This window comes from Hippoglossus stenolepis, chromosome 17 (genome assembly GCF_022539355.2).
Source record: "Hippoglossus stenolepis isolate QCI-W04-F060 chromosome 17, HSTE1.2, whole genome shotgun sequence".
Classification (NCBI taxonomy): domain Eukaryota; kingdom Metazoa; phylum Chordata; class Actinopteri; order Pleuronectiformes; family Pleuronectidae; genus Hippoglossus; species Hippoglossus stenolepis.
The window spans coordinates 11,961,786-11,984,325 of NC_061499.1; the positions used below are offsets into that span (position 1 = coordinate 11,961,786).

A 22,540-nucleotide genomic window follows, 5' to 3' on the forward strand; every position below is an offset into this window, starting at 1 on the left:
TTAAAACATGTACAAAAGCCACCCACCCCCCACACAATTTTTTGTATTACTATATACATATCAATATTAATCTCTAGCATAAAGACAAATATACCAATGCCTCCAGAGTTGGAATTAGTAGCGCATAGAGCTAAACCTAATATTTGATAAAAAACCAAGATGGTTTAATTTGGATTTCAGATGGATGGGTCGAGATCGATCAAGAGGGATGGATGGATGGATGGATGGATGGATGGATGGATGGATGGATGGATGGATGGATGGATAGATAGATAGATAGATAGATAGATAGATAGATAGAATAAAATAAGATAAATTCATATGAAGCTGTGAATCTATTGGACACAGCGTGAACCTTGAATCTTGGGTCTCAGATGTACGGCCATCGCTTATTATAAAACCGCTGAGACGAACCAATCAAAGCCGAGGTGCGGAGTGGGGGATTACTCCTTCTTCATCTTCACGCACGCGCCAGTTCACCGTGACAGCCGCGAGATGGCGCAGACGCACCGCGCCATTACGCACGGTCCCTGTGGCCGAGGCGCGCTCTCTCCCCGCGGCCCCCGGTGGAGCCAGCGGGATGACAAACTCCAGTTAAGTGGCGCACCGTCCTCCTCCTCCCCGCCTTTCACCCGGAGTCAACCCAGGAGCACGGAGCGCATCCTCCGCGCTCGGACCCCGCGGGAATTAGAAAAGCAGCCCCGCGCGCTCTGACAGCCGCACAACCCCGGCCGAGCTCTGCGGTGTGAGAGAGGGAGGGAGAGAGAGAGACTACACGCAGACACAGAGAGTGAGGAGAGGGAGATGGGTACGGAGGCGCGCAGTTACCCGTGATTGTCCAGTGAACGGCGGTGAAGTTGCTCGGCTCCGCTCGGATCTTTTCCCCTCCAGGTCGTTGAGGTGAGTTTTTTCTCCCTGCAGGGGATGAGCGCAGCCCGGGTGCAGGTGCATGTCTCACCCCGGTGCATGTGGGCTCCTCCAGATATTAGATCTTTTTTTTGGTCTTGTAAATGCTATATGATGGCATCAGATGCTTGTAGCCTGCAGCTGGAGTATAAAAGGTGTAACTATAAGCAGCTTCTTGTGTGTTAGTAACTGGGTGAATTAGAGGACATCAAACTAGAAAATATTCATTTTATTACCAGGCAGACACATGTGATTGTACAGTAATCCACAGGGACTTGTCAGATTCTTTATTGGGGGAAAGAACTCTTAGAAAGCCTCTGCTTTAATTTGATTCTGCTGGAGCTCTATAAGACAAGATAAGCTTTATTAGAGGAGGAGATCCGCTTTATTCTATGTCCTTCTCTCCCCCCCTCTCTCTCCCCTCTGCCACACTTGCTTGTCTTTCCCTCACTCCATCCCTCTAATCCTTCCCCCTCTCTCCCTCTATCACAACCTCTGTTTCCCCCCACCACTCTCACTTGTCTCCCTCTCTGCCAGCTCTAATAACACTGAGTTCACACAGCACCAGGCTGCTTCACTTCTGATACTCCTCTCTTGTCTCTTCTCAGACCTGCAGCCACCTCTTATGCGATGTGGCCGGCTGAGCACGTTGCCGTCACCTGTCATGATTTGATTCGTGTTCTATATGTCTCATTGCATGATATGCCACTTAGTTCTCCACCTTATACGGGGGCCTGCATGTGCTGTGGCTGCAGGGCAGTGTTACTCCAGCACCTTTTCTGATAATCAATATGTGAGCAAGCAGTTACAGTGTACAGTGTCATGGACCTTCCTGTGGCTGAATCATTAATGTCACATCTGTCACAGTCCACACTGGTGCATATGTGAAGGTTGAAGGACACACATTTGCATACACAAACACACGCGCGTTCGGGAGTCAAGGATCATGGCCACTGAGCCCTGAGCCCTGATTGATCGTCACAGAGTGAAGAATAAAAGCTGACTGAGGAGCCTTGAAATGATTTCAGGACATCTCACGCCGCCCAGCAATCAATCAGCGCTATTTTGGTTTTTGTTTGGAGGCATTATTTAGATTTACACGCCAATTTCACAAGCACGGGCCGCTTTGTTGCAAAGCATTGAGCCACCCAACCAGCAATTTGCACTCTTCTGTTTGCGATTGTTGCTGCTTTCCACAATAGTTCAGAGAGACACTACTTGTCATAGTTCTTGGTAAATGTTTGAAATACGCAAATAATCTAAAAGTTTGGAAATGTGTCCACACTGGGAAAAAACCCACAAATTTTAGCCACAATCGAGACGCAAATGTCCCTATCACAATGCATTTGAGTAGGACTACGGTAGAGAAACCAGTTGCAACTTTTGCAAAACCACATTTTGTGACACGGTGTGATATGAAAATTCATTGTCACCCCTGGCAATGTGCAGCGCCTGTGACAGCTGATGCTCTCCTGTGTTGTGAAGGCAGATTCTGCACCCTGTTCTGCTACAGTACAGTGGCTGTGTCTTCCACATCCCCCATCACTATCAATGTCATCTTCTGTCAACCGGAACAGACAGGCATCTGCTGCTTCCCACACACACTCTGTCTTCTCTGTCTCACGCACACACACACACATAAACACAAACACACAAATGACATGCGGTAATGTGCCACCACCGCCATGCCAAACACAACTAACTTCCTACCACCCACACACAGGTCCCTGTCACACACCTGCCCCGTGGCTCTGTCCGCATACATTTGTCTGTATACAGGCCATTCATGGTGCTCAGCTAAAAATAATTATCACAAGCCAACACACACTCGTGGGACATGAATTATGGAGGACGGAGAGCGAGAGAGAAAAAGAAATAAAGAAAGAAAGAAAGAAAGAAAGAGAGAGATTCAGGTCAGAGTCAGACCCAATTCCAAGAGCATTGCTCCCTAAGGATGATACTACTAGACCGCTGCATTAATATTCAGTTTGTACCATCTAGCACATGAGACCTGCGGTTATCCTTTAGTTTGGTCTAACTGGACCCCAGGCTACCCAGAGAGTGCTTCATGTACATTATGGACTGGGGAAATACTTCCATGCATTTTGAGATGAATTATACATGCAACGCAATGTTCTTAACAGTACAGCCCGGTTTCATTGTCAACTTGATCTAGCTTTACAGAATAATGCCTCTGATTAAAGAGCACATGCTGGGAAGGTATATTAGTGAGTGTACAACTGCAGCTCAACAGTGAAAGGAATAATTTGACATTAAGATAAATAAACATTTTATCATTTAGCACAAGATAAATGCTCAAATGTTAATTAGTGAGTGTTCGAGGTGCCGCTGGGCTGATTCAGTTTCCTTTGGGCAGAGCCTGGTTTGCTCTTTCCAACTGATTCCCTGTACTAATTGCTTAGCTAACGGTCTGTTGGCTGTTGGCCTCAAATTTAGCAAAAGTGAGAGTGATAGTCATCTTCCAAATTGGCAAGAGAGCGAATAAGCGTATTTCCTGATACATCGCAAACTATTCCTTTAATGGCCCTGCACATCAGGGAAGGCGTTTCCAGCACTTGTGCATTGGTGATTAGTTCTGGGACGTGGGTGGTTTTATGTTTGGAATTACTTGAGGCGACAAGACCCATATGCTACTGAGAACTACAAAGTTATTTAAACAGGTGCAATGTAGCTGAAAGGAACGTGAGGGAGACGTCAATCAAGCTGAATCTGCACATGTCCCTTGAGAAAGAGTCTAATTAGTAAAAAAAAACTGAAAACAACTATAGGGCCTTTAAAATCAAGATAGTTATCCACTGTTACCTATGAAGCAATATTGCCACAACTTGCCCTATGTATATTAGTGTACAGCCAACTTATTCCCTTGCTTTAAGCTGACATATCAAGCAGTTACACTGGGAGTAATCGCCCGGACTCTGTGCAGTTGGAATACGAGAACACTCACCTTGAACAAATGATAAACAGCAGATACCTTTCGGCTGCATTGAGTTAATGGGTCATTTTCCTGCAAGTGAAAAACGACGGTGTCGCAGTGATTAGATGCTTGACAGTTTTCTATTTCGGGACTGCGAACCCTATACACCCTGTGGAAACCTGAGGAGAAATCAGGAGAAGCCTTTGTTGGTTACTCAGCCTATACAGAGCATAATGTGCATGTGTGTGTCAATCTGTGTGTTCATGCATACACAGAAATGCACTAACATGTGTGCGTACATAATTGTGGATGTTCCTGTTCATACTGACAGGATGTGTGTGCATTGTTGTGTATTTGGGACCTTGTCTGATATTCTGTAGCTGACCTTGAACAGTGTGAGCGCTGCCTGCTTAGTCAGGACTACTGCGTCTGCTCATCTATCTATCTATCTATCTATCTGTCTATCGTTCTATCTATCTATCGTTCTATCTATCTATCGTTCTATCGTTCTATCTATCTATCGTTCTATCTATCTATCTTTCTATCGTTCTATAGATATACAGACTAATCCCTTCTTCTCTTCTCTCTCCATCTCTTTTTCCTCAGTGTGTGATTGTGTGTCCAGCATGAGTAACATCTATGAGTCTGCAGAGGCCACGCTGGGCTTCATCAGCTCTCCGTGCCTGGCTAAAGTGGAGCTCAGAGTGGCCTGCCGGGGGATCTCGGACCGCGATGCCCTCTCCAAACCCGACCCATGCGTGGTGCTGAAGATGCAATCGCACGGGCAGTGGTTTGAGGTACGGCAATGGGACGGGCTGTAAATGGGTCTCCAGTTCAGAAATAAGACTGTTTTACAATTACAAGACGAAGGTTTAATGGCGACATCAGCAAGACGTGTCCTTGTGAACACCAGTTAAACCATTGAAATATTCTTAAGCCATTAGACATTCTGACGCCCTGTGATAGATCGGCCTGTGCCGGCTGTAACCTGCCTCTGCCCCAGTGACCCTAAAAGTGTTCAATCTAAATGATGGATGGAAGAGAATCTGAACGAGAACTCTAGACTCTAACGGGGGGTTGCTGTCGAACTCAGCTCATTACATTGATTGACATTGATAGATTTCTAGATTTCATCGATTCCTAAGCTGGTGTCACTTTTATAGCCTACAAATTGGCTTTTCATAAACCGGCAGTTGACATTTGATTTCTGTGTGGGCACAACTGATTCTTAGTAACTGATACAATAAGTAATTTTCTTTTGGCTTCCACTACATAGTTTTCAAGGTGATCTTCATTTTATTGTGACATTTTTCACACTCTACACCACTTCTCCACGACCTGCTGTACCAGTCAGGTAGAAGAACTATTTTCACCTGCCTTTAGATTCTGTTTCGCATGGCTCCATATGAATTCCTCTGCACGCTCTTGAAATTGTCCTTCTACCTGAAATAGTTCAAACACATCATTGAATTCATGCTCGACTACATTATTATTTCTAATCAAGGACGCCGAGCTGCGGAGCTGTGATTGCGTCGCTAACCCTCTCGCAGCAAATTACAGGTTGCGTTCGGTTCTTATGAATTATGAATGCTCATTGTCACGGACGGCAGACGAAATCAGACAGTGTTTTGTGCAAACTTTTGTTGACTGTTGCACCGACTGGACGAAATGGGAAGTGCTCACCTCAGCTTTTCAACACAAGTGCTCTGCCCCAATCGTTTAGGTACTGAAAGTAATGAGAGCACCAAGATACTCTCTCTGGAATCATGGCATTTTTAGGAAATTGTTTCAAATTCATACAATCGTCCTGGAATAAATTGTTCAGCTGGAAAAATTGAGTTCCTCTCTTTTTACTTCCAAGACCCAGCTGCTTTTTCAGGGACTATAGTTACAACCTCCTATACACGACAAATCTCATTCCCACTGAAGCCTCAGCTGGGGCAGTAACACATGTACGAGCTGAAATATCAGAACGCAGCGTGAGGGAATGAGAAATACATTTTAAGGAAGAATTTGATTTCCCTCGGCCCCTATTTCTTTTTCCTCTATCTGGGGGGGGACAGACATATGCTGAGAGCCCTGTCGTCCTTTTAAATATGTAGATACATGCCCGCGCACGCACAGCCTCACACACTCGCTGCTGCAGTGACCCACTATTACAGCCGAGCAAAGAGACGCACATCACTTATATATACACTCTGTAATACACACGCACACACACACAAACATTAAGAAAGTAGTTCAGTATTATTCTGCATTTGGAGACTTCACAAAAGGCTACTTTGCACAGCTTACTCTCTGTGTGTGTGTGTGTTGGTGTGTGTGTGTGTGTGTGTGTGTGCGTGTGCGTGTGTCTGTGACAGTGTGTTTAAATGAGTGTGTGAATTACGATAAGCCCCTTTGTGGGAGTGTGGGACTGGACAAATGTTATCACTGCCCATCAGATACAGAGACTCTTAATTGGATAATGCTTTTGAGGGAATGTTCAAGCCGCTGGTAAATGTGTGTGTGTGTGTGTGTGTGTGTGTGTATGTGTGAGTGCTCGTGTGTGTGTGCATGTTTGTTGATGTGTACATGATTCTTTTTTCTCTAATCAGACGCCAGCCAATTGCGGTAAGTGTCAGAAAAAGGCCAAATCTGTGAGGGTACGTCAAGTCGAGTGGTGTGCTAGTGGTTTGTGAGTGTGTGTGTGTGTGTGTGTGACTGTGTGTGTGTGTGTGTGTGTGTGTGTGACTGTGTATGCGCGTGTCAAGGGGTTATCAACTGTAAAAGGGACACAGTCGCTGCTGTTGGTGTTGAGATACACTTTTGTTAGCCTTTCCATTCCTTTCTGCATCAGCCACTTAGAGAGAAGAAAATGCGAGATCAATGTTACAACTACAGTCGCTTCTGTGTTTGGTCAAAAAGCTTCTGTGATTGTTTTTGAGCTATCAAGAATAATCTATAATCCCAGTTCTCAAATTGACAAGTGTAAACAATGTGATAATGGCCACTTGTGGTAATTGCCGCGTTGCTGAAAAGTCTGCAGAGCTCCCAAATCGATTCGGACCGGCAGTTTGTTGTATGTCGAATGAAATCTTCATTCTTCAGTTCACTTTGGAAGGACTTTCAAAGCGAAATATCAAGTGAAACTGCGAACATTGAAATAGCAAAGTTTTCTGAATCACTGTCAAGGCCAGACCCTGACTATACAACAAATATACAAAATTAACATTAAAAATATTCTGTTCCGTTTGTTGGTTGGATTTTTGTTTGTAAGCAAGAGTACACAAAAACTGCTGAACCCGAAGGATGCAGTATGGGGTCAGGAAATAAACCATATACTTTTAGTGTGGATCAGGATCAGGGAGCGGATACAGGAAATGTTTTTTGTAATAATAGGAAATAAGGAAACAATGAGTCAACAAATAGATGCTCATATAAAATATACCATCGTTTATTCTATTCTTAATTAGACTATAAAATGAATAAAACCGACACATATATACATTAAAGTCTGGATTGGGACTACAGTAGCTTCAATGCTTAATGGGTCTTCATTTTTAATTAGCTTTTCCACTTATGAGTAATACTTTTTTTAATTTACTAAATCTTGTTGTGGAAAAAACTTTGCCAAACAGCCCTGAGATGTATATGTGATACACATTGTGATGTGTATTATTGACACCAGATGGTCAGTAAATCCAGGCAAAACAGTTCATAAGATTGGTTGCGTATAGTTATTTGCAAGAAACACAAATATCTCCTCTCTCAGAGCTCCAAGTTAAGCTGTTTGTGTGCCTATGCTCTACCTGCCTTTGGGCTCGTGTGCGTTTGCAGGTGGACCGTACAGAGGTGATCCGCAGCAGCAGCGGCCCCGTCTTCTCCAAGATCTTTCTGGTGGATTACTACTTCGAGGAGGTGCAGAGGCTCCGCTTTGAACTCCATGACATCAGCTCCGGCAACAACGGCCTCCGTGATGCTGACTTCCTGGGATCCATGGAGTGCACCTTAGGACAGGTCAGTGCCGTACAGAGGCTCTCTGCTTTTACCGCCTCCCTCTTCCGTTCAATAAAACAGAGATCCGCTCGAGGTCAGGTTTACATGACTGAATATGAAATGGCATGTTAAGCACTTCACTGCACAAGCCAAGTGGTGCGTGTGCGTTTCCAGTTTTCACTTTGTGTGGGTTGCACCTGTGAACACATGTAAGAGTGAGATCACCATAAGAAGAAGTGTGTATGATGTGAGCATATACTTGTACAGGTGAATGCATGACAGGAGTGCATTTATGTGCATCGGTGAGTCTGTTTGCAGGCAGCAGATTGTATTGAACCAGTATATCACTACAGTTTACAAGTGTAGAGCATGGCAATCTGTGTCAGACCTATATGCATGCACGAATACAGCCTGTGCGCTTTGAGTTTAAGATGTAATCAATTATATAGTTCACTGAGCTTACAACAAATGTATTAAATACTTGTACTTTTATCTGGGTGAGAAAGCGACTCTAGGCTAAACTGATGAAATCCTTGGCTTCTTTCATCTGCATTCACAATGTGTTTTCTTTGTCCTTGAGTCCTTAGTTACACCAAACTCTGTGGGTGCAATAGACAATGTGCAATGTGTTTTCAAAGCACTTATATGTGCATATATGCTAATACATATGGCCCTGTAGCACACTTAATGGCATTGCAGTACCTCGTAATGGTGAAGTAATGTAGTCACAGTCAATATTTAAAGATTTGCTTCACTTAAATATCCAATATTTCGCCTTTAAATGAACTGGAATTGCAGTGGCACCAATTAACAAGTGATTTGATTTTAGGAAATTACCTTCTAATGTCATATTGAATGGAAGAGAATCGTGGTCCAATAGCTTTCTCGTCCTCGTCTGCCACGGAGCGGAATTAATGTTTGTTTCCACTAGAATCCCCTTCTCATTGTCAGCGACGCTATCAGCAACACAAAGCTGGTGATTAATGATAGTTGGGGAGAAGTGAGATAATTGACATGGAAGAGGATTTTTGGAGGCGAGAGCCAGCGAGGTTTGCTGAAGTGGGAATAAAAGCGGCCAACGCACCAGAAGAGGATTTCTGAAAGAATCAGTAACACATCTGTTCATAGAAATCAGTTCAGTGAAATTTGAGACAGAGAGCAGAATATTTTGTGCAAAGATGTTCCACACTAAAATGTTACATAATACACTTTTTGGTGTTCGGATCTTTCCTCTATGTACAAAGGCAAACCCGCCATAACAGAAATGTAGCCAGAAGGAGGCCTTGACACAGAGGGTTGTCACTGGGGCATTAAGTTGCTATAATCAATATTTTTTATAGAGACAACATGACTACTTTGATGTGAAAAGTGTGATGAACACGCAGAGAGTGACTCTATTGCCCGACTCTGCAGTTCACCTCAGGTCTGGAGTCCTTCAGCTCAGCATTTAGAATTTTCCCTTCCTGCACAGTACTGTTCCTGTGCACTCTCACTGCTCTTGTCAGCATTGTTTCGTAAAGCAGCAGGCAGCAGTTCCAATGACCCTGCGCGATACATGCCCAGCAACAAACAGGAGACGGACAAAGTGAAGTAGAAATAACAGCATTTCTCAGAGAAAGAGCCAGACGTTTACTCAAAAGGTGGTGGAGACCAAAACGGAGCATAAATATTAGACTAAAATTTGCTAGGTGAACATGAAGATGTGTCCAAATGAATTACATCAGCGTTGTATTGGATAGCAGCAGGAAGCAGCTCCAAATAACACAGGAGACAAAGTTAAGTAGAAATCTGAGCTTTTCTTAGAGAAAGAGACATTTACTTTAAGAGTTGGTGGAAAACAGAGAGTAAATATCGTATAAAAATTTACCAGGTGGACATAAACATGACTGTAAATGAAGGATAGTATTGCCCTGTGTAAGCTGGAATCACAAGTTGCTTATACATTTTTCATATCCATTTAAACATAACCACAAGGTGATACTTAGTCAGTGTTATTACCTCCCCCGAGGAGGTTGAGTTTTTGTCCGCGATTGTTCGGTAGTGAGCAGGATTATGAAAAAAGTACAAGATGTATTACCACGAAATTTGGTGGAAGCATGTGCTCTGGGCCAGGAAAGAACTCATTAAATCTTGTTGTGGATCCAGGATTTCTTTTTTTTCACTTTCTTTAACATTACGAGGGAGCTTTTTCTTTCTTTTTTTTTTACATCATAACCAATTTGCCAGGGTATCATTCCTGGATATTAATTTAAAATATTTAGGGGGCTGACATCTATGAGTAAGTGAAATTTGGTGGAGTTAAGGGGACTGTCGGACCTTGGCACAGGGTATTGAGCACCTTTGTAGTGTTGCTTCTACTTCTGCCAAGTAGATACAAAAAAAAAAAGAAGAAAACTGTTATTGCAGGTTTAAGTAAAGCTCTTGCAATTAGATTTGATTCTCAGTTCACAGTCACATACTGTACATGTGTTCCCTCAAAATAAAACACAAACAGCTTGTTGAAGTGTTGATGTTCGCAGCGTTGTGTATCACTTTTGCCTTCTGGGTGTTAACAACAACTCAAATGTCTCCCTGTAATTAGAAAGCGTTGCTAACACTAAAGATTTCACGGAGAGAAACACGTTGCTCTGCAGCCTCCAGGTGCTTTTACCTTATTGTTTTGTTTGGTCTGTTTGTGTGGGTGACTCCCAGTGGAGATCATAGCCCTCTTATCCCTTTTACAGCACCTGGTCGGTAAATAAAAAAGGAGAGAGTAGCATATTTCAGTGGCAGATTAAGCCACGGATAGAGCAGCAGAGAAAATTTCATTTGACAGATAGTGTGAAAGGTGACTCCGCCATCCTGCATTTATTATGTCCACTGGATGTGTAAGTGGGAAAACGTTAACATGAAGGGCTGGGTAACACCAGGACGACACTAAGAGCTGAACATGAGCATGTGTGAGCCTCTTTCCATGTTTCTGTTCCCTCCAGATCGTCTCACAGAGGAAACTGACCAAAGCTCTACTGAAACAGGGAAACACTTCGGGAAAGTCGTCTATAACAGTAAGACATTCAGTAGGAAGGAGCACACCACAACAACGTGTGATTTAAAGGTTTGGATGGAATTTGATGTATTGGCTGCGGAGGAAACATAAATGGACTTTAAGGAAAGGAGGTTGATTGGCTGGTCTGGGAGGATGCACTGGTGAACGCGCGGAGGGAGACTCAGCGCAGGGGTTCCTTCTCAGACGTCTTTCTACCTGAGAATATTACGTGCCCTCTCAGACAGTACCAGAATGAGACATGCAAGAGGTATGCACCAAACTGAGGGGATGAGAGAGGGATGGGGGTTGGAGGATGAAGAAATGAGGACTGGGATGAGGGAAGGAGGATGAATGGATGAGGGAAGGGAGTAGGAAGGATATGTGAGTAGGGATGAGGGAAGGAGGATGGAGGAGATGTGAGTAGGGATGAGGGAGGGAGGATGAAGGTGTGGGTAGGGATGGAGGAAGAAGGAATAATGGATATGGGTAAGGATGAGTGAAGGATGATGAAGGGATGAGGGATGAGGGAAGGAGGATAGGGGGATGCTGGAAGGAGGGAAGAGAGTATGAAGGAACGTGGGTAAGGATGAGGGAAGGATAATGAAGGGATGAGGGAAGGGGGGGATGAAGGGATGTTAACTAGTAAATTTCATCTGTTTCCAGAGGCAGCCGACCCACTCACACTTGCAAATCACACGTGCACCACCTCCTGCACTTACACATTCACTAATTAATTTCATAGTGTTGCATGTTCAATCTGTTCTGTTCCTCATTTCTCATTTTCTCTCACCTCTCTCTTCTTCCTCTGTGTCTGCCTCTCTCTCTCTCTCCCTCTGCCTCCCCCTCCTCCTCCTCCTCCTCCTCATCTCATCCCCCTGTAAAGGTGACAGCGGAGGAGTTGTCTGGTAACGACGATTACGTGGAACTCTCCTTCAGCGCTCGTAAGCTCGACGACAAGGTGCGTGTGCAACCGTTTGAAAACGATCGAAAAGTTCTGGTTGTTCCTCACGTTTGAGAGGAATTAATATGTAGAGGTGTGACTGTGTGTGTGTCTGTGTGTGTGTGTGTGTGTGTGTGTTTGTAGGTCTGTGTAAGTGAGTCTGTGACTGTACAATACACAGAAGTACAATCTGGCATTAGAGGAGGCCTGCTGAGATAGGTGGGCACCCCTCCCACAATAACACCCTATCTCACCCTTTCTGCCACACACATGCAGACACACACACACACACACACACACACACACACACACACACACACACACATAGATAACTATATTAATTTTCAGCTTCCACACACACACACACGGCCACGGATGACTAATCCAAACAAGTTGTGCCTTAGGGGAAAGATGGAAGAAAGCAGAGGAGGGGCAGATAAATTGGAGAGGACAGGAAAGAGACGGGTGGAAGCTAAAAGGAAGAAAGGAGGGGAAAAGGGGTGAACTAATGATTCCGTTAGTGCATTAATGATTTATGACGATCAGAGGCAGATCTGAGGTGATGCCTTACATGCATGTTTCCTCTCTGAAGGATTTCTTCAGCAAGTCGGACCCCTTCCTGGAGATCTTTAGGGTGAATGACGATGGCACTGAGTCGCTCGTGCACAGAACTGAGGTAATTACAAGCACAGGCAAACATTTTAATGTTGTTGACAACTTCCGATCTGTGATTAGCATTTACTGTGCTTGGTGTGCAGACAGTCATGAACAACCTGAGCCCGGTTTGGAAATCCTTCAAAGTTTCCTTGAACACGCTCTGCAGCGGCGACCACGACAGGGAGCTAAAGGTGAGTCAAACTATTTTCTAAGCAAGTCAGGATAATGACAACATAATTTTATTTAACTGTAAGAATTATATGTGATAATCTGAGTACAGCAAAGAAAAACATGGCCACCGCTCGCTTCATTATTCAAGTTCCACCGGTGACAAACAATACAGATTTAGAGGGGCCGAGGGCAAACAGCACCCGAGGGCCTGCAAGTGTTCCACCGCAAGATGTTCTGCTTTTTGCCCAGCATACAAATGATGAGATTTACACCCACAGGTATTCACAACACAACCGAACTGTGTGAGAAAATCACCAAGTGGCCCCAGTCCTCGAAACAAGTCCGGTTCAGCTCATGTGCTTTTTTTTACTGATGTCACTGGTGTTATTTAAAGAGCCAGACAGGTATGACAGAGCTCAATGGTCGGACCAAGACTCTCACCTTTACTTGCCAGAGTAGATCTCTATCTGTGTGTGTGTGTGTGTGTGTGTGTGTGTGTGTGTGTGTGTGTGTGTGTGTGTGTGTGTGTGTGTGTGTGTGTGTGTGTGTGTGTGTGTGTGTGTGTGTGTGTGTGTGTGTGTGCGAATGTGCGAAAGTGGTGGTCACACATCAGCTGTGAGCAGTTATTCTTTCCATGAATAAACATGAGCTCGTTCATTAAATATTCAGAGGCGTCTTAACTCCGCATGGCTCCTGACAGCAGGAGAAAGGGCTCACACACACACACACACACATACATGCACGCCATTAGCTATGGTTTCCAGGGCTACCTGTTTGAAGCATCGGAGCTATAGTGAGAAACGTCAGGGCAGAGATTTCCATTCAGACCCCTTCTTCCTTTCACCTGCCTCTTAACTGACCAATGCATAAATGCATACACCCATCTCTGCAGTGCCTGGCTATCTCTCTCTACTCTTTGTGTTTATTTACCTCTCTACTTTTCCCTCTATTCCTCCATATCTCTCTCTCTCTCTCTCTCTCTCTCTTTCTCCATACAACAGTTAGTATTCAGTGAATGGAACGGAGGCTCTTTATTTTTTCATCACACTCTCGCACGGCTCTCAGCAACTTGAAATGGAAGCAGGGCTGCGAAGAGCAAGCGTTCGATCCCTCACCCATAAAAACTACTGTCAATAAAACAGAAATGATTCACAACTGATCTCACTCACACACACACACACACAAACACACACACACATATACAACTCTTCAGGTCAAGGCACTTGAAAGCTGAAGTGGCAGGAGAAGGAAATAAAGGGATTACTGCAGCCCCGTGTTTTTCAGTCAAGTGTTGCTGGATTGTTTCTGATTACTTGTCGTGGAGGTGACTTTAGGCGAGAAGGTCACAAAGTACTACAGCAAAATGACTCATTCGTAGCAATTATATCTGAGTTAAAAGTAGAAGCCTTTGTGTGTGTGTGTGTGTGTGTGTGTGTGTGTGTGTGTGTGTGTGTGTGTGTGTGTGTGTGTGTGTGTGTGTGTGTGTGTGTGTGTGTGTGTGTGTGTGTGTGTGTGGGTGTGTGTATTAACATCGACCAGCTTTATTGAATATTATTGATCGTACTCTGGTTGACGGCCCAGATATATTGGGGCCCTATATCTCACTCTGAGATTGTAGGATTGTTTCTTTGTCATGTGCTAGGACTTGGCCCACTGACCCTCGCGTTTCACCAGTGATTGGGCCCATTTATCTTGTCTTGTAGGTCCTTTGAGAGAAACAAACTATTACGCCTTAACACACACACCCACACACACACACACAAAGCTGTCTCTTAAGCCGCGTCCCTCTCAGCATCCTCAGATTAATATTTCACCACTCCTTTGCCCCCCCACCAACACCGCCTTATCAATCATTCAGCATGGCATTTCCCTGCATGCCTGTAAGTCCGTATGTGTGTGTGTGCATTTGGCTGACAGGGAGGCAGTTGCGCTCTAACTGAAAGAATGTGTGTGTGTCTCTTTGTGGCTGTTCCAGTGCACAGTTTGGGACTGGGACTCTAATGGGAAACATGACTTTATCGGGGAGTATCAGACCACGTTTAAGGAGATGAGGGCGGAGCAGGAGGGAAAGCAGGTAAGCGTGTAAACACAGAGTCACGTCAAGCCACATGGTTGAAATGCAATCCACACACTGACTCCTCAGCACAGATTTATTGAGAAGGGCCCTCAGTAGAGAGCGTACCTCCGCCAAGGTCCAACAGTCGCCTTTAATTCAATCAAGCCACACCGAATCATACGCACTCGATCAGTCCTCTCAGGATGCTTGATTGTTTTCCGTAAAGATCCATGAATTATTCCCTGGTATTTTGGTGTAAATGTCAAACGACGCCCTATCTCGCAATGATTAAATGAAATAACGATTCCTGGATCAGCACCAAAATTCTAGGAGCTCTTCCCTTTCAACAAGTTTCTAAGAGTCCGTCTTAGAAACTTACTTCCAACTTAGTCCGTCTTAGTTTTACTGCCAACTCACTGACCCAGTGTGATAAACATCTCAATCAATGAACCATTGTATAAGCACACAATGAAGTCAGTCCCAGAGAGAGGTGCTATATGGACAAAACCAAAAATACATCCATACAATTTCACATGAGAAAAAGCCCTAGAAACATTCCTGCTGAAAATTTCCACCCATACAATATGCACCATGTTTTCAACATATTCTGATATGCAATGCATGTATGTTAGGGTCAAAGTCTATGGACAGATATTAACAAGAAGCTTTAGAATAAGTACATCGTATTTTAGAAGAAATGTTTTATTTCATATATAGCTTTCTCTACATTGTTCATATTGCAGATACATTCTGCTCTGGAGTCAGTGTGCAGGCATTTCCATTCACCTTGTGCCTTTAATACATATATAATTGTGATATTTTCATACTCACCACACCCACAGTCACAACATTAACATAATCGATGTGTGTTTTTGCCAAAAGCTTCAATGGGAGTGCATCAACCCTAAATACCAGATGAAGAAGAAGAATTACAGAAACTCTGGTGTTGTCATGCTCAACCACTGTAAGGTAAAGTGACCCAATATCGGTCAGGTAACTTTGAACTTTCTGCAGACTCTCCCTTTTTGTGTTTTCGGAGTCTGCAACGGTTATTTTCAAAATGAATAATCTCTCAATTCATTTATATTATAATAGCTGATTATTGTTTAGTGTGCAAAATGGCACATAATAATGATAAATGCCCATCACACATGCATGTTTAACAATCCAAAATCTAAAAAATCTTAAATTTACAATTATTTAAACAGCAAAAAATTGTAAACATTCACGTTTGAAAAGCTAGATCTAGGCAGCATTTGGCATTATTCAGTTTTCAAATTACTCCGTGGGAAAAGAAAGACAATCTATCCTTTCTCATCCGGTGAATTTTCATCACATCAAATTTCAATATTTCTCCCTGACAGATCATCAAAATGTATTCCTTCCTGGATTACATCATGGGCGGCTGTCAAATTCAGTTCACAGTGAGTTTTGTCTCATATAACATCTTTAATATTCACATGCAGCAGCATGTCATTGTCTATCCTTGCTCAGTCGTGCGATGTGAGTGTATACTGTACGTGTGTGTGTGTGTGTGTGTGTGTGTGTGTTTCTGTCGCAGGTGGCAATAGACTTCACAGCATCCAATGGGGATCCCAGAAACAGCTGCTCCCTTCACTACATCCACCCCTACCAGCCCAACGAGTACCTCAAAGCTCTGGTGGCTGTGGGGGAGATCTGCCAAGACTATGACAGGTAGACAGCACTCCATCAATCATCATTTAGCTAATACGCTGACACACACACACACTTTCAAGTACATAAACACACAATATTTTCCCTCTGAGGACCAACACCTTTGATGAATAAAGGGTTTTCGATGTGCATTAAAGTGTTTTCGTCCATTATTTGTCTTTTCCTCTCCGCCTTATTAGTGAATCATTTGTCTCGTTCTTTCTCCAGTGATAAGATGTTCCCAGCGTTCGGCTTCGGAGCTCTGATACCACCTGAGTTCAAGGTAGGACACTGGGGATGTGTATGTGTGTGTGTGTGTTTGCAGCAGCAGAGGGCTGTTACTCTGGCTAGTTTAAAAATCGGGAGCTCTTTTAGAGGCACTGTTTGCTTTTGATCATCGTGAGAGGAGAACGCATCTGTCAACCTGTAAATTGGACTGAGCATGTTGTGCTGAGTGGTTGGCTTGGCCAGGTTTGTTAAATAAGCCCCCGTGTTCTTTCTGCTTCACGTGAAGGTTTCACACGATTTCGCCGTGAACTTCGATGAGGACAATCCTGAATGTGCTGGTGAGCTCACACACACACACACACACACACACACACAAACACACACACACACACACACACACACACACACACACACACACACACACACACACACACACACACACACACGTACAAACATGCCCACCATGCACACTAATATGTCACAGGACAGAAAAAGTCCTACGGTATGGATGCCGCACGTTTCTCATCTCAGACGCTGTCAGTCCCATATTTCTCCCTCTGTATCTGTCCCCATCCTCTGTTTCTTCCAAACTCACACAGACACACACACACACACTTTTATACACACACACACACACACACACATAAATGAAGCTGGGAGATTTGTCACTATGTTGCAGGAAGCATTTCAGGCTCTATGATACAGAGGAAAACCAACACTAATCTGTATGTGTGAAATGGGCTCCTGCGCTCCTCTTCCCCACATCGCCGCGTTCCCGTCGCGATGCAGTGTGTGTCTGCCGTCTCGTGTTTGTGTGGACTACAAGTTGCCTCGTCACCTCTATCGCACGCGTAGAATCTGATTTGCTTTAGCAGACACTTTTGCAAGAACAAGAACTTTGACTCCGCGAGGTTAGAGCAGGGTAATACACAGGTAAACAGACAGGGAGACAAATAAAACAAGCAGCGGGTGAACCTGCTACGTGTGTTGCAGGGATCCAAGGCGTCGTGGAGGCCTACCAGAATTGCCTCCCCAAGATCCAGCTGTACGGGCCCACCAACATCGCCCCAATCATCCAGAAAGTGGCCTCGTCCGCCTCCGAGGAGATGCACACCAAAGAGGCCATGGTGAGAGAGGGAATGAGAAAGATAACAGGAGAAAGTTTGGGGCATTTTGTTCTTGTTGTTGTGACAGTTGGTGTTTGCACAGGTCAAAGAAAGTGGGACGAAGGAAAGAGGAAAAGACAAAAAAAGCACATCAGAGGTAGGGGTGAAATGCTAGAAGAGAAAGAAGAGGAAAAAAGAGAGGGAACTGAAAATAGGGATGGAAATGGGGGCTGATATTAATTTAATTCAAGTCATAGGTTTTAGAGCAGCCTTCATGTCTCCCACCTGTCTCAGGGTCTCTAGCGGATTAGAATGAGTTGTATTCAAATTAGTTCCCCAACAAGAAGTCACTTTTAAAAAATGAAATTCAGCGAACATCCATTCTTCACCTCCTCACATCCTCCCCTCTCCTCACCCCCATCCCCGCAGGAATACTTCATCCTGCTGATCCTGACAGACGGCGTCATCACCGACATGGCGGACACGCGGGAGGCCATCGTGCACGCCTCCCACCTGCCCATGTCCGTCATCATCGTCGGCGTCGGCAACGCGGACTTCACGGACATGCAGATACTGGACGGGGACGACGGCATCCTGCGCTCACCCAAGGGCGAGCCAGTGCTCCGCGACATCGTCCAGTTCGTCCCGTTCAAGGACTTCAAACACGTGGGTGGAGAAAAGGGGTGGAGGGTGTGTGGAGGGGTGGAAGTCTTGAATGTATAAATCACAGAGCGTTGATGGGGCTATTTCCCGGGGGGTTACATTTAGACATGTCCAAATTGGGGACCACAGACTTAAGTATTCAACAGAATGTAATTTTGTAAAATAGCTGTTCTTTTTCAGCTGTTTTTGTACTTTGTGTAGCTCCTTCCTTACATCCAGCCACTATAATGGATTCCTGACTGTTTACCTTAATCCTTGCAGCTTTCTAAAGCTGAATAACAACATTTAAGAGCATAAGAAATGTGAGGAGGATCCATGGAGGCTTATAAGAAGATTTTAAACCAGTGAAATAATGACATTGGGCAGACCCTGAAGTTTCCGATGCAAATTTTACATCAAAACTTTCACAGGATTTTTCAAACCTGCTGCTAAAGGGATTAGATGTAATTGTTGAAAAAAGAAGTAACACAAGCCTCCTCTTACAAATGAGAAATGTCACTCAGTAGAGAGCATTCACCAAGGCCCGACAGGTCCCTTTATAAAACCACATTTAAATTCACTAGATCCACAGTTTTATTTGGATCTGCAGCAAATTTCACGCGCTCGTAAATATCAGTCCCCTAAATGTGCCTCTTTTTTACATCAAGATCCATGAATCATTCTCAGAGAAATCAATGAAAATGGAAAAAATACTGGATCTGCCCACTGATCCAGATCCAAACCAAAGGTCTTCCCTGACTGATGTGTATTATAATGCTGACTAACAGACAAACAAACACAGACAAAAATACAACCTCCTTAATATAGGCAATAGAAAAAGTAGAAGTAGTAAAAGAGGTAATGAGTTTTGTACCAGTAGCTTATGGTGGCTGTTCAGCTGTTTAACAAATGCTACAGCTTTAAATGTAAATCTAATCCAAATACCACTGCAATCAACCAACTAATACTGTTTACCGCCTACATTAGTCATGTGATGTCAAATAGATATTATCATAAACTGCTGTGACTCTGCTGGAGGCGGACTAGCAGAAGCATTTAATGCAATGAATCCATTTCAACATGGGCTCTTTGTGTGTGTGTGTGTGTGTGTGTGTGTGTGTGTGTGTGTGTGTGTGTGTGTGTGTGTGTGTGTGTGTGTGTGTGTGTGTGTGTGTGTGTGTGTGTGTGTGCGCGCGCGTGTGCTCTTGTACAGCTATCTTTGTGAGGACCAGTTTGAGTTTACGACCTATGGAGTGAGGACATTTTGGGAAAGTGAGGACATTTTGGCAGGTCCTCACTTTGTGACCCCCTTTAAATGGACTTTTTGGGGGTTAAGACTTGGTTTTAGGGTTAGGGTTAGGGTTAGGCATTTAGTTTGGATGGTTAGGGTTAGGGTAAGGGGTTAGGGAATGCATTATGCCAATGAGTGTCCTCACTAAGACAGTTGTACAAACGTGTGTGTGTGGTACACTTGCACTGGGAGGGCTGGTAAGAAGTGCCGTGTTCAGGGGTTGACAAGTGTGAGCGTGTTGGCATATTAAGCTTGGTGTGCTTGTCAACACACACATCAGCTCTCTACACACACATGGCAAACGTGTGTGTCTCACATGTGCGTGTGCCTCTGGTGGCATTAATCTCGCCTGGCTTTGACAGAGTCTGTTTGGCTGGGACTGTTATGGTGAGTTTGGTCTCCGACAGATTGAGAAATCATCCCAGATAAACAGAAGGAGAGAGAGGGAGAGACCTCAGCAAACGCAGGGAGGAGTAGAAACTGCCCAAAAGTACATAAAGAGAGAGGCAGAGAGGAGAAGTGAAGAATAAATCTGGAGGGACAGAGGGGAGGAAGCAATAGAGAGAGGAAGACGGGCCCGGTGGTGGTGGAGGGAGGTCAACAGGAGACCGGAGCTAAAGACAAAAGGGAGAGAGGGAGTGTGTGACAGAGGTGGAGAGGTGATTTTCTGCTCTGTCGTTTCTTTTCAGAAGGGATTAGCAGGACGGAGCTGCTGTGTGACAGGCAGAGCGGGGGGATAACAGGTAGATAGGAGCGGAGGAGAGGGAGCGGGAGGAAGGGTGGAAATGAGAGGAGGAGAGCGGCGGAGGGCTGGGTGGTGGGTGCACTTTGATGATGCATTGTCTCGGGCAATTATGTGAGACAGAGTATGACAGACTCTCAGATTTGAATGTGTGTGTGGTAGCATGTGTGTGCATGAAGACGAGTGGCTGATGAGTGTGTGTGTGCATAGTTATGTGTGTGTGTTCATGTTTCTTTAGTTTTAAGTTATCACAGACCGTTGTCAGTGCACCAAAACTAGAGTTGCATTTTAATTAGTTTTTAAAAAATCCATAAAACAACTACAGTGGCGCTCAGTGGAGGACATACCTCCACCAAGGCCCTTAAATCCAATGAAACTGCACCAAATTACACACACTCATAGATATCAGTCCCCTAAATCTGCCAGATTTTTATTTTTCATCAACATCCATGAATTAAATCAACTCACACAGCATTAACTACACAGATGTATAATGTACATTACTCACCTGCATTTGGAAGTGTTAAGAATGTGCCTTCATACATTGTTTAATTCATCCTTAGATAGAATGTGATGTATTTATTTTCTGTAACATCCGGTGACAAGTGTCTCGTAGCCAAGCGATGGAAGCAGAGGACAAAAAGGTGAAAGCAGGGATGTTTGGAGGTTGTCAAATCAGCTTGTCTGATCACATCAGTCTCACTGGTCTGGACCTTTGACAGCATCCGGCTCAACAGCAAATTCTGGTGTCCAAGAGCTATCCACGCATGGCCAGTGATGTGTGTGTGTGTGTGTTTGTGTGTGTTTGTGTGTGTGTGTGTGTTTGTGACCCCGCTCCTCATCCTTCTCTGTCTATATCTGTATTTCCAGGCCTCCCCAGCTGCCCTGGCTAAGAGTGTTTTGGCAGAAGTCCCCAACCAGGTGGTGGATTACTACAACGCGAAAGGCATCACACCCAAGTGTATGTCAGACTATGAGTCCACAAGAACGTTCAGCCCCTGACAATGGACTGTATGCATACATACACCTAAATACCCATATACAGTATACTGTATATCATATATACATAGAAATATACATTTATTTACTGTATAGTACATATACACATGCAAAAGCACAAGTACACATACACACATGAACAAGCACACACAGGCGTACTACATACTACATACAGTAGTCTAGCTCAGAGAATTAGATTGTTCTGGTGAAATAATTTGAACTACTCCATTGATGACTGTTGCATGTGTGGCCATGGCATCACCTGGGAAATTATTACTCTCTACTGTATATCTGAAAGATCTTTATAGAAATAAGAGCAGTCTTCTGAGCCAGCATGCAGACTCAACCCATAGCCCGCCCAAAGAAATGACACTCTTACCTTATTCAGATAACTAGCAAGTACATATAGACCAAAAGATCTGTGAGTAGATGAACCAAAGTGTGTGACTGCATAGCCCTAAAAGCTTAGAATTAGCATTGCAAATCTTATTATGGGAATGGTAGCGTCCCTGTTAGTGTACTGCATAAATGCATGCATAATTTAGCTCCTGCTAATATCCTGTCTGCAGTACCCGCTTGCTAGTTATGAAATAAAGTATCTCTGTCATTCCAGTGACATTCAAGCTCGTCTTGGGTGTTTCGGGTTCTTTTCTACAGATCTGTTTGACATTTTGCTAAATGGAAATGAACAACTGAATAATTGTAATAATTTCTTAATAACCTTCTTACATTGTAAAGAGTTATGGGAGGGTAGACAAGCGTGTGTGGTAGACACTCATCTGTGAGAAAAAACTTTTCTTCTGTATTCTGCATGTTGATTAAAATAAAGACGTTGGTTTTCTCACTTGGGTGTGTTCTGGTTCTTGTGTGTAAGTGTGTGAGTGTGTCACCAATCTGCCATGCACACACAAATATCACTTTGTCCACAATCTCTCTTGTTCTCTCTCTCTCTCTCTCTCTCTCTCTCTCTCTCTCTCTCTCTCTCTCTCTCGCTGTCCCTCACACAGACATTAAAATGCAAGAATAAATTATTGCACTAATCTTCATATAGTTAATTAGGTCGAACCAAAGTTGGGCCGTCCTGAGAGTTCGCTCCATACGTGGCTCAGCCTCTGACGGTCAGATCAGTATTCAGCACATGAACCTCCTGAAGTCCTTATCCCCAATCTGCTTCCTCAATCAGAGCCCAC

At 44.1% G+C, this 22,540-nt stretch overlaps 1 protein-coding gene across 2 annotated transcripts; it reads left to right on the plus strand.

Annotated features, from left to right (window-relative positions):
• Positions 1-522: 522 nt before the first annotated feature.
• On the plus strand, positions 523-22,194 carry cpne4b (copine IVb). 2 transcript variants are annotated; one of them, XM_035183792.2, is made up of 17 exons: positions 523-900; positions 4,448-4,638; positions 7,661-7,840; positions 10,792-10,863; positions 11,728-11,802; positions 12,377-12,460; positions 12,543-12,632; positions 14,588-14,686; positions 15,551-15,637; positions 16,033-16,092; positions 16,230-16,363; positions 16,571-16,625; positions 16,857-16,908; positions 17,564-17,697; positions 17,780-17,833; positions 18,106-18,342; positions 21,222-22,194. In XM_035183792.2, exons 2-17 carry the CDS (start codon positions 4,468-4,470, stop codon positions 21,351-21,353), a joined length of 1,716 nt encoding a protein of 571 aa, XP_035039683.1. In that variant the 5' UTR covers positions 523-900; positions 4,448-4,467; the 3' UTR covers positions 21,354-22,194. The 2 variants fall into 2 exon arrangements, with proteins under 2 accessions (XP_035039683.1, XP_035039685.1); XM_035183794.2 differs by lacking the exon at positions 17,780-17,833 and having other exon boundaries at positions 524-900.
• Positions 22,195-22,540: the final 346 nt, after the last annotated feature.